This window comes from Pollachius pollachius, assembly GCF_949987615.1.
Source record: "Pollachius pollachius genome assembly, chromosome: 2".
Taxonomy (NCBI): domain Eukaryota; kingdom Metazoa; phylum Chordata; class Actinopteri; order Gadiformes; family Gadidae; genus Pollachius; species Pollachius pollachius.
The window spans coordinates 25,007,833-25,020,364 of NC_136935.1; the positions used below are offsets into that span (position 1 = coordinate 25,007,833).

Consider the following 12,532-nt stretch of genomic DNA (forward strand, 5'->3'; position numbering starts at 1 on the left):
ACTATAAAACGGCGCTCTGCGTCATGTTCAGTCTCTGTCCATGTAACTCTGACCGTGAGAATGATGTGTTAGTAGTATTGGAATAAATATGCCAAGAACGGCTAAAAGTGAAGTTCATCTCTCAGTTCTCTTCTTCCGAGTGCAACGTTAGCTGCAACAGTTACTGCACCACAACTCAACAATGTGCGATTTTTTCATCAAGACAAGAAAGAGATCTGTGAGGACCTGTTGGGTCTAACACCACTTGAGACACACACAAGACGAGAAGATATTTATGAGGCTATTAAGGAGATGCTGTCAAAGAGGGGGATTGATCTAACAAAGGTTGTCTCAGTCACTACAGATCGGGTACCTGTTCTGCTTACTTGAAATGTAGGCCTAGTGTACCTGTTTTGCTTACTCAAAATGTAGGCCTAGTGTACCTGTTTTGCTTACTTGAAATGAAGGCCTAATGCTCTTTTTTTGTTTATTTGAAATGTAGGCCTGGTGTACCTGTTTTGCTTACTTAAAATATAGGCCTAATGCTCTTTTTGTTTATTTGAAGTGTAGGCCTAGTGTTCCTGTTCTGCTTACTTGACATATGTACTTTTTATGTTTACTTGAAATGCAGGATTTATGTACCTGTTTTGTTTACTTGAAATGTTAATATGCGTTATTTTGTCTTACTTGTTTTTCATGGTTAAAAGTAAGCTATTTGGAAATTGAAAATAAATACATCTGAAATTATAAGGAAATATGCTGTGTTGATTGTATTGACAAAAGTAGGCTATTACGACGTGGTAGGTTAGAGGTTCAGACCTTTCTTGGAAGGAATTTTTAGTAACTGAACCGTGTTCAATTTTAATTGAAGGCCCCTTCCCATAAAGCTTTGCCTGTCATCATGTCCCACACAGAGCTGGGGACTTCAGGCTCAGAAATGGTGACTGGTGGCTTGAGACTCGCCTGCTGTTATACTAAACTTAAGCTGTCTGTCCCAGTCTGAAGCTGTCCGTCCCAGTCTGAAGCTGTCCTTCCCAGTCTGAAGCTGTCCATCCCATTCCGTCCCAGTCTGAAGCTTTCCGTCCCAGTCCATCCCAGTCTGAAGCTATCCGTTCCAGTCTGTCCCAATCTGAAGCTGTCCATCCCATTCTGTCCATCCCAGTCTGCAGTTGTCCGTCTCAGTCTGTCCCAGTCAGAAGCGTAGTAGAAAGACAGCAGGCCCTCCCGCTCATCGTACCTTCCCCTTGTGGTGCGGGTGCAATACCAATAAAGTTGAGAGACATTCGATGAACGGTGCAGGAGAAGTCACGGTAAAGCATGGTTGCTGCACCAGATCATCGTGTTAACAGTAGGAGGGGTTAACATTAGGAGGGGGATTGATAGTAGGTGGGGGGTTGACAGTAGGAGGGGGTTTGACACTAGGAAGAGGGTTAACAGTAGGAAGAGGATTAACAGTAAGAGGAGGGATGACAGTAGGAGGGGGATTGACAATAGGAGGGGGTTGACAGTAGGAGGAGGGCTGAAAGTAAGAGTAGATTCGATCCGAGAGCAGAGCCACAGCGTGGACGTTGTTTCAATACTCGGCAAAGACGAGGTTCGACTCGCATCGACTTCATCGCGCCTCCTGATCTTCGTCCTCCTAATCTGTGTCTTGGTATTGCTTTGGAGTAAAAGAAAAAAACGTTACTTTCGATCATTTTGACAGCTGCCGCCCGCTTCTGAATATAGACGTCTGCGGATTTTCTCCGAGCATTGATCCGTCACATAGTGAAGCACACTCCGGTGCAGCGGGCTCGTGCTGTAGTGAAGCACACTCCGGTACAGCGGACTCGTGACTCTGACCCAGCGGGCTCGTGACTCGGCCCCAGCGGGGGTCCAGCCCAGGAGACGTCGTAGCGCGGGGCAGTCGGCCCGCATGAAGCGACCAGCTGAAGGCTTCGAGTAAGAGCTGTGTTGGGGTTCACTGTATCCGCTCTGTGAACACATAAGGACCATGCTTCTCAAGGAGTACAGGATATGCATGCCGCTCACCGTGGAAGAGGTGAGCTTCTTTCTTTCATTTAGACTCTGATGTTTCTTGAAAGACGTCGTAAATACTGCGAATAGTTTTGATGCCATGGCTTGCGATGTTCCTTGCTTTAAAATACGCGTCCAGACAGTGCTTTAGCCCAGTCATGTTCCCGGGTACATGTCGGGTCAATACGACGTTAAAACCCTCGACACATCCTGTAGGCTTGGAGGACAACATATGGAATTACATTCACAATGTCTGTAAATATCTATTTTACATTCACACACACACACACACACACACACACACACACACACACACACACACACACACACACACACACCTTTCTCCCTTTCCTTCCACACCTGAATACCAAAGTCCTGACATCCAATGAGCAGCGTCTTGTGTTTGGTGTGGTGGTGATCACTTGTTAGTTAGAGTAACATCGTGAGGTTAGTTAGAGTAACCTCGTGAGGTCATGTGGGGGTGAACACTAGTTAGTTAGAGTAACATCGTGAGGTCATGTATTGGTGAACACTAGTTAAAGGGCAGCTCCGGCAGCTCCGGACTGCCGCCGAAGCTTAGCAGCGCCGGCGGGGGGAGCTCGGCGGCAGTCCGGCAGCTCAGCTCCGGGAGTACAATCCCTTTCTCCTCCATGTCGCGGTTCAATATCGACTTAAGAGAGTCAAGGCCGGAGTTCCTTTCCCCCAATTCTTCTCAACCGTGGCCGAGATAACCCCCACTACGAGTCTTTACTTGTTGTGGAAGTACCAGAGACGTCAGACGCAGTCTTTATGATATATAATATCTTCCGAGGTGCACATAGCTTTTGGCTGGGATATTATATAAATACCTATATATTATATTATATAGATAAAGAGCTCCAGGGGTCAGCACACGGCAACAATCACTTGTGGTTCACTCTGACAGCTCATTTGTTAATGGGCAGCAGCTCATTTGCATTAAAGCTACAGACACCAGAAACAGCGCATTCTGAAGGGACTGAAACAGAGTGGAATTTTTTTCCTAGAAGCTATTTCTAGCAAACAGCATTAGAAACATGTTTTCTGGAACTCATATACTATGTTTACTTGTTGGGAAAACACCATAATATGTCTCATTTAAAGTAACATCGTGAGGTCATGTGGTGGCTAGTTAGTTAGAGTTACAGCATGAGGGTAGGGCAGGGCAGTCCACAGGGGGGCGTGGTGCTCCCTGGGGGGCAGGGCGGTCCTAAGCAGGCGGGGCGGTCCTCAGGGGCCGTGGTGTTCCTTGGGGGGGCGGGGCAGTCCTCAGGGGGATGTGGTGCTCAGGGGGGCGTGGTGTTTCCTGGGGGGAGTGGCGGTCCTCAGGGGTGCGTGGGGCTCCTGGGGGGAGTGGCGGTCCTCAGGGGTGCGTGGGGCTCCTTGGGGGCGGGGCGGTCCTCAGGGGGGCGGGGCAGTCCCTGGGGGGTTGTCTCTAACCGAACGGTGTTGGTCTCGCTTTACAATATTGCCTAACATTCACCCATTCATGCACACATTCACACACCGATGGCGTAGTAGCTTCCAGAGTTAAACCAACAGATTATTACAAATTATTGGAGAAAGGTTTGGCCTTCTCCACAATCAAGGTCTATGCGGCAGCCGTTTTGGCTGGCCACGCAGGCTGTGACGGTAGACCGGTCTTCAGCCATCCACTGTTCAAGAGAGTCTTGCATGGGGCTAGACGTGTTAGGCCTGTTTCGCGCATGCTTACACCATTTGGGATCTTCCCACCGTGTTGACTGGGTTATCCAGGCCCCCTTCGAGCTTCTGTCTCAAGTCCGTATGGATGCCCTGTCCTTTAAGACGGCGCTCTTATTGGATTTGGTTTCTGCCAAACGTGCGGTGAGTTGGCCACTTTGTCTGTCAGCCCGAGCTGCTTGTTACTTAATGAGGACTTCTCCTTCACGCTGCTTAGACCCAATCCTGCGTTCCTCCACAAGAACATAAGCAGTTATTTACTGTTGAGGGATATTATGCTTAAAGGTCCCATGGCATGCTACTTTATGGACGCTTAAATATAGGTATTAGTGGGCCCTTAATACAGTATTTGAAGACGAAATTCAGCCTTGGTGCAGAATTACAGCCACTACAAGCCAGTCCCACAATGAGCTTTCCACAAACGCTCCGTATTTTTAGAGGCGGGTCAAGGTGGAGGGTTGGGTTGTGGCCCTGAGCAGCTTGTGGCCACGGTACTATGGGCGTAGCCAGGACATTATTACTGTGGTGGCCAGCTCTGGACAGTCTAATATTTGGGGTGGCACTTGATTGTCAATGTTTTTTTTTTTTTTTACTCGGGTCAGCGGGGGGGTCCTGGAGATCTATAGCTAAATAATATCATATTATACATAGATATCTATTCATATAATATATATTATGATGGCCAAAAGCTGTGTGCGCCTCCAGATGATATTATGAATCTCAAATGACTGCGTCTGGTTCTCCGACGTCTCTGGTTCTTCCACTTCCCCATCAATCTGAAGTAGACTCAACCACGGCATGGACGAGAAAGGGATTGTTGCCCGCAATTGTTGACCGTGATTGTCTCCCGCCGGAGCCCTGCTGCCCGCTGCCGAGGCACCACCGCCTCGGCAGAGGGCAGCGGGCAGCGGGGATCCGGCGGGAGACAATCACGGGCAACATCCCTTTCTCCTCCATGTCGCAGTTCATTTACATCAGGGAGTCAAAGCCAAAGTTCCTTTACCCCAATTCCTTCTCAAACATGGTTGAAATAACCCCCACTACGAGTCTCGTTGTGGAAATACCAGAGTCGTTAGAGAACCCGGACGTGTTACACGCCGTAACACCAACAGCAGAACGATTATCCAAATAACAAAGAAGTGTACAGTCGTAGCTCATTGTCTCATTGGCGGGCCAAAATCTTTGGGAGGGCAAAGTAGAGATGGGGTGGTAAAATGTCCCCATATGACGACATACGGGGAAAATTCCAAATCGGTGCATCTGAGCTTTGTTTTTTCAAAGGAAGAGCAGGATACCTAGTGCTCGTTTTACACTTAACACCATTTCTAGCTACTGGGGGACCATAGGCAGGTTAGGGGAACTCATATTAATGGTAAAATACCTCATCCAGTGAAATTTTCATGCCATGGGACCTTTGAGGCTTTTCACCCCCTGCTTCTTTCTAGTGAGGCGGAAGCGGAGTTGCATCTCCTGTGCCCGGTGCGGGCGCTGGCTATGTACGCCCGCACCGGGCTCCCTGCCTGCCGCCACCTGGGTGGTCTTAAAACGGCATCGCTAATATCCTGTCCTCTACCTCTCTTAAATGCTTTGCGTTTATTGAGACGATTTATGTGTGGTTTGGGTGCTTGTGTAACTTTTGGCCCCGTTGCATATGTTCGTTACAGGCATGGCGCACTCGAGCAGCCACTCTTGTTCTGTCATGACTGCCAGTATATCCCTCCTGCCACTTTTCAAATGAGAGGATCCTGTTGGCTCGCCAGTTGGCGAGTTGGACTCCATAGCTCTGCCCCCGGTGGTAGTGGACCCAATAGAGGCTATGTTACTATGTTTTTCTTATCCTTTTTTTCATGGGTTCCATGAAAAACGGATTGAGCCAGAGTTTGCAGACTCACTCTTTTCTCTTGATCATCGCCTTTTATGATCTTAGGAGGAATTATCGTTTTTTATTTAGCTGTTGTGTTTTGCACATCCTCGGCTTTTGAGTCTGATGTGTCCTGTGACTTTGGTCTTTGACTGGGGTCCAGCAGGAGTACAATGATTGGGCTCCGCTCACAACCTTCACCTTAGCCCAGAAGGTGAAGCCTAGATGGCGTAGCCTAAATTACATAGAATGATAGTTATTATAACTCTAGTTCTATGATTGTAGACGTAGCCATCTAGTTTCCACCTGCTGTACCCTCGAAATGCTGAAAGAATAGCGTGGAGGATGAATGGCGCTGTGCGCCGCCTTATATACACGGTGCTGTTGGAAAACATACTATCGGTATCGTTTGAACTGCAAAGTTTCAATGCTACTTGATACTGGGTTGTTTCGGTCAATACCTTAGTACCAATGCCCAGCCCTGCAGAACCTGTACTATAATGTTGAAGAGTTGTTCTGAACCTGACATACATAAAGTGATTGTCATGATCTCCCCTCTCAGTCATCTCATTCTCCCCTCTCAGTCATCTCATTCACCTTAGCTCCCAGTGTTTTTCCACCGGCCCCTCCTTCTCCTCACCTGCCTGCCTGCCACTCTCTGCTCATCAGTCTTACTCTCCTCACCTGTTGGCGCCCAGCTACCTCTGATCACTAATCAACCCGGTATATAGACTTTCCTCTCAGTTCACTCAGTGCCAGATTGTCCTATCTAATTCGTACTAGCGTTTTCCAGACTGATTCCTCTGTATCTACCCTGCCTGACCCCGACCTGCCTGCTCTGTCTCTGACATGCCTGCTCTATCTCTGTCCTGGTGATTGACTCTGCATTCCACCCCCGACAACGGATATTGACCCTGCCTGTCCATGACCTGCCTGCTCTGTTTCTATCCCGGTGATCGACCCTGCCTTCCGCCCCCGACAACGGATTCTGCCTGCGCCCTGCCTGTGTTCCTTCTGTTCTCCTCCCGTTTCAGTGATACCCTTCTGTCAAGAAATTCTCTGTGCATTAGCACATGATGGTACATGAAGTACAATGCAATACTACTTTAAGTATTGCAGAATTAGTAAATTTGTTTTTAAGTACATTAAAGTTGAACTTAATGACATCTATTGTGAAGTACACTTTTTAAAAGTATACATTAAATATACATATAAAAAGTAACAAATAGTAAAAGTATACTTGTAATAGCTGTTGTATGCTTTAATTATATTCGTAATACGCTAAAGTATACTACTTTTTAACCTGGGATTTTAAGCACCCCAAGGGGTTGTGTGAGATGAGCCTGGGAATGAGTCAATTTTAAATGAGTTTCTTTTGAAGGAGTCTGACAATTCTTAATATTTTGGTCTCAATTGCATACTCGATGATCTGGTCTTCAAGAAAGGAAGGTCATCCTACGATATCGCAATCGCATCCCCATAAAGAACTCATAACAGTGATCACTCTATTTCCCCTTTTCCACCGACAGTACCAGCTGAACTCGCCGCGACTTAGCGTGGCACAAATTGGTTTGGTTCCAGCCACGTTGTGTTTCCAACTAGAAAGTACCTCTTCAACTTGGGCAGGTCCCGGGTTTTCATGGCATGCATGCGCGAAACTGCGACACATATGCGATCACGCGACACATAGACAGGGTTACGCACAGCAGCATCTCCACCTCTGTCACGGCCCACGGTGTGTTCTTGCGCGCTGATCCTGCTACGTTCAATAATCAATCACTATTGTTGACTGAACGCTGATACTAGTATTTAAAGATGCCGGCTGTCAGGTGTCGGGTTTCTTGCTCGGACGTTGCGCACATCATTATTCGTCCAGTGGCGCCACTCTGGCCAAACAGTGGCCAGCAGCCTGTTTACGTCACACAAAAGTATCAGTTCAGCTCTCTTGTATCCCTTTTCCACCGACAGTACCAGCTCAACTCGCCTCGACTCGGCCCGCCTTTTTTTCAATTTAAATCGTCAAAATCAGGTACCTGGTACCTGGTACTTTTTTAGTCTCGCCTCCGTCGAGGTTCCAAGAGGGCTGAACTGATATTTGATACTTCTGTGTTACGTAAACAGGCTGCTGGCCACTGATTGGGCTTCCATGGCCTACAGGACTAGGACCGGTAATCGGAGGGTGGCCAGTTCGAATCCCTACCGGGAGGCCAAAAGAAAGGATGGGGGGGGGAGGGAGTAGTTGTGCCGCACTCTCCTACGTCCTCATCCATGGATAAGGTGCCCTTGAGCAAGATGAAGGATAAAGGATAACTTAACTTAACTGATTGGCCAGACTGACACCATGGGACGAATAATGATGAGCGCGACGTCCGAGCCTGACGCCCGACGGCCAGCATTCGGCATCTTTAAATGATAGCATCAGCGTTCAGTCAACAATAGTGATTTATTATTGAACATGGCAGGATCAGCGCGCAAGAACACGCCGTGGGCCGTGACAGAGGTGGAGACGCTCATGTGCGTAACCCTGTCACGGTCCACGGCGTGTATGTTTATGTGTCGCGTGGTCGGATATGTGTCGAAGTTTTGCGCATGCGGGGTATGACGACCCGGGGCCCGCCCACGTTGAAGAGGTATTTTCTAGATGGAAACACAACGTGCCTGGAAACAAACCAAGTTGTGCCACGCTAAGTCGTGGCGAGTTGAGCTGGTACTGTCGGTGGAAAAGGGGCATTGGAACCTCGACGGAGGTGAGACTAAAAAAGTACCAGGTACCTCATCTTGGCGATCACAAAAAAAGGAGGGCCTAGTCGAGGCGAGTTGTGCTGGTACTGTCAGTGGAAAAGGGGCATATGTGTGATGACTTAACTTTGTTAGTACCTGGGTATCAACACACACCGCTATGTGTCCCCCAATATTTGGTCCAGCTGAGGCGTACACAGTGCTGATGTGGGTGTGCACGGTGCTGTTGTGGGAGTTGCACTGTGCGGATTTGGGGGTGCACAGTGCTGATGTGGGCATGCATGCTGCTGATGTGGGCGGGCCAAGAGAGGTTCTAGTGTTATCAGTTATTCCAGTAGAGCTCTGGTGTATTGATCAGTAGAGCCCTGATGTATCGATCAGTTATTCCAGTAGAGCCATATATTTTCATTTTGCGCAAAACCAATTCTCAGTTTGCAATATGTAGACATGTGTGGATTTTATAATACTGTCAACACAATAAAATATTTCGTTTCCATAATTAATTCACTTGTGTAACTTTTCCCCTTCATGCTGGGTTCATGCTGGCTTCATGCTGGATTCATGCTTGCTATGTTTGGATTGAAACCAATGGTGTCGTTGTGCCACCCACAGTTGTATTCTTCTATAGCACAACACTATTTAGCTATTGATTTGTTTGCATGGCTGATTTCAGTGGCGGCATTGGATGCATGTAAGGGAAACCCTGCACACACACAGTTCATCTCTATAAGGTAGTCTTTTCTTCTTGCAAGAAACAAGAACACTATGAGGTAGAGATCGAGTTGTGTAGTGGAGAACAAGTAAGCGGTCTGGTTCAAGGGGGCTCGGTGAGGTAGGATGAGCAGGGTGATCGGTCGGAGCCATCTGGTGTACATGACAATTTTGTTATTCAATCAAGATGCTGTTTGCTTTCCCAGAGGAAACCATCATGGGTCATGACTGACCATTACCCACGGATGAAGCCTGAGCTAATTTCCGAGGGGTTGGGTGGGGCGGGGGATGGGGGTGTTATTTATATATATATATTATTGTAGAGGTAGCCTGGGCCCCATTAGACACAGGCATTGTTCAGGAAACAAGCCCTGACACCTCAGTAATTTCCCCCATTGGCGACCAGCAGGCTCACCCGTTACCCCTGCTACCAAACTGAATTATAACAAGCTCTTTTGGCTTGTCTGAATAATTGACCGGACAGGAGTGGGGATCCAACACCATGAACACAATAAATGGGTTTCCTCCACCATGGATTTAAGGGTCCATGGTGGCTTTGGTAGGCACAACATAATCATCCCAATAACCAGGAGTAATGACCCTTTCAGAGAAGGGCTGTGTTGGAGGGATGCATTTGGAGAGGGGTGTTACGGGATTGATTCGTCAGGTGTTGTTGGTTCCTTGCTTGGTGGCCTCTGGATGTGCAGTGAGAGGGAGAGAGATGCAGTTAACTACAGCAGCGTTCTGCAGTGCTGCTCTCACAGGGTTTGGCACGTGTTCCTTGCAGTGCTTAGGCGGTCTTAGGTTGTGTTCTGAACTTGAAGAGGATGTGAAACGGTAGTCAGAATCCAAGCTTCTGTTATGAAACCAGAAGTTTGTAGAAGGGGTTCTTACTTTCTTAGGACAGAATCAATTGGCATCTTCACTCTGCAGTGGACAGTCCCCTGTGCAGCTTCCATTCATACGTGCAGGTGTCCCCGTGCAAATAGGTGACCTCTTTGGGCTCCCCTTGCCGTCCACCAGCTAGGTTGGGGCGCAGGAGGGTCACGATACTGTCGGTATCCAGGAGGGCCTGAGTGTCCTTATTCCCTACCTGCACTGGGAGGGTTGGGGTCCCGGGCTTCTGTTGCGCCCAACAGGTGGTCAGGAGACACGGCCCTGACCGTCCCTCGTCGGCGAAGGCCGAAGGGATGGATACGTCCCTGTTTCCGGGACACTTTCGGGCTAGGTGACCGGTCAGACCGCAGCTGAAGCACCGTCTATCCTCTCGGGCCTCCTGGGAGAGGGTCGGCGGTCTCGGTGTGGGTGATCGTGACAAGGCATTCGGTCCTCGTCGGTCTCTGTGCGTCTCGGCGGGCCGCGAGGGGTTCCGGACGCTAAAACTCAGCTGTTGAGCCACCTGCCAGTTCTCTAGTTTCCGGACCAGTTCGTCTACCGTGTCGGGGTGGCTGGTGGCGAGGGTTCTCCGGGCGTCTGGCGGGAGCTGATGGTATTGTCTATTAAAACCCGGTCCAGGAGGCTGGGTCCTTTGCCGTCTGCGAGCCATCTCCGGATCAGCCTTCCGTGTTGGGAGATTTGAGTCCGCACGGCGCCTCGGATGCCAAATCGCCATTCGTGAAAGTGCTGGGCCCTGGCGGCGAGGCTATGGCCATAGTATGCCAATATCGCCTGTTCCAACGGTGGGTAATGTCTGGCGCGCTCCGGCGCCAGTTCCTGGCTTGACTGCTGTTGGGGTCCGGTGAGGAAGGGGGACAGGATGTGGGCCAACTGGTCCTCCGGCCAGCTCTCCCGACGGGCTGTCCTTTCGAAGACCTCCAGGTAGGCCTCCACATCGTCGTCCGGACTGAGTTTGTTGAGGCGGCTGGCCGGCGCGGAGGTCGGGGATTCACAAACTGCCTGTTGGGTGAGGCGTAGTACCGCCTCCCGGAGAAGGACGAGGCTCTCTGTGGTGTCCCTCTGGGTGGCGGCTGCCAGGTCTTGGTCCCGTTGCTGACGCTGGGCGGCTGCGGCGGCTCCATCCGGGTTCTGCATTGGCGGGTGGGTTGGTAAACCTGAGTAGTCCGTAGCGTGGTCAGCGTGCCTGCACTCTCCACCATATATGGCGACCCGGCCCCAGGAATGTCTCTAGTTCTCAATTACCAAACGCCCAGGTCTGTTCAAAGCCAAAAGAAGCATTTATTAAGTGAATAACATTTATTCAATGAATGGGTCGGTGCCCAACGCAGGATAAATGAAAATAATACTAATGGCTCCGTGAGCCATGGTAAAGTCACTGCGAATTGTCTCTCCGGCCGGGCCGGTCTTGTCCCTGGAGAGGGAGGTCGCTCCCGTCTGGAACGCTGTGCCGGCGGGGCGTACCTCGTCGGCGAACTTAGTCCTTGCGTGCGGGCTCCCTCGGGAATGCTGGGGAAAGGTCCGCTAGACCCGCTTGTCGGCCTGCCCGTATCAGGTCCTGGAGGTTCCCTGGTTCTCTCGTGCTCCCAGTTCTCCCCCCTACGAGAACATGAAACAGCCTTTTAAAGGGTACCTCGTCTTCCTCGTCCTCCGCCGCAGGTGTCTCCATTGTGTCGATGAGTGTGACGCATTGGACGCTCTCTGGCTCCGACTGGTGGATATTGGTGTTATACGTCATCCACCACCTCTTTGATTTATGATGCTTGTAGGGGGAGCTGGTAAGGGCAATTGTAATGCGGTGAAGGAAATTGATTTCACATTGAGAATAATAATCCCCTCATCCTCCTGCACTCTTATTTATCCATATGAGTCCTAATTAGTATGATTGTATAAAAATTGGTTCGATGTTTGTTGGGTGAACGGCTGAATTCTGCGTGGCTTGATCCAGCCACAAGGAGTGTGGGATGGCCTCATAGCTCTCCCATTTTAAACGATGGGCCATTGTGCTGTAGAAGGGAAGCATTGAAGCCCCTTTCCTCAGCATTAGAGAACACTGAGCTGCTTCAGGAACCTTCCTGAGCAAAAAGAGGATTTGGCTTCTTTCTTTTTGGCCTGAGTTTCATTTATTTTGGATAGTTTCAGACCTGTGATGGCTGTTTCCTGATCAGCCTAACATTAAAACGTGTGTTTTTGTTAAAGAGCCTCTGCTAACATAAAACCCCTTGGAAGACCTGAAACTACACACAAAAACACACGCACACGCACACACGTCATTTCAATTTCCTGGTTTTATAGCTTTGGAAAGACAAACAGAGGGCAGCTGTGGCATCTCTTAATGGACTGGATAACTAGAAGCCAGTCTCCAGTCATAGGCTGGCTGCCCTTTGCAGACGGTCTGGGGGTCTGGGGTAGGGATGTCATGAGAACCGATACTTCGGTACCAAGTCGATGCGACAATTCAAAAAATGTGCTGGTACAAATTTTTCTACAGTACCGTAGGTACCGGGTATGCAATTCCTCCGGACGTCACGTGGGCAGCATATACACCTACAAGTGTTGTAGTCTGCCGTTAAATGCCAAGGGAATGCGGAAGATGGCAACTGCAGCTGCAGC

The 12,532-nt window shown here is 49.4% G+C and overlaps 1 protein-coding gene across 1 annotated transcript in view; it reads left to right on the forward strand.

The window, feature by feature from the left end:
- Positions 1 to 1,534: 1,534 nt before the first annotated feature.
- LOC307091822 (cytoplasmic phosphatidylinositol transfer protein 1-like) overlaps positions 1,535 to 12,532 on the forward strand; it is a 92,654-nt gene continuing 81,656 nt past the window's right edge. Inside the window, exon 1 of the mRNA XM_079758638.1 lies at positions 1,535 to 2,020. Coding sequence (XP_079614764.1) covers positions 1,973 to 2,020 — 48 coding nt within the window. The 5' untranslated portion in view covers positions 1,535 to 1,972. The remainder of the gene's footprint in view (positions 2,021 to 12,532) is intronic.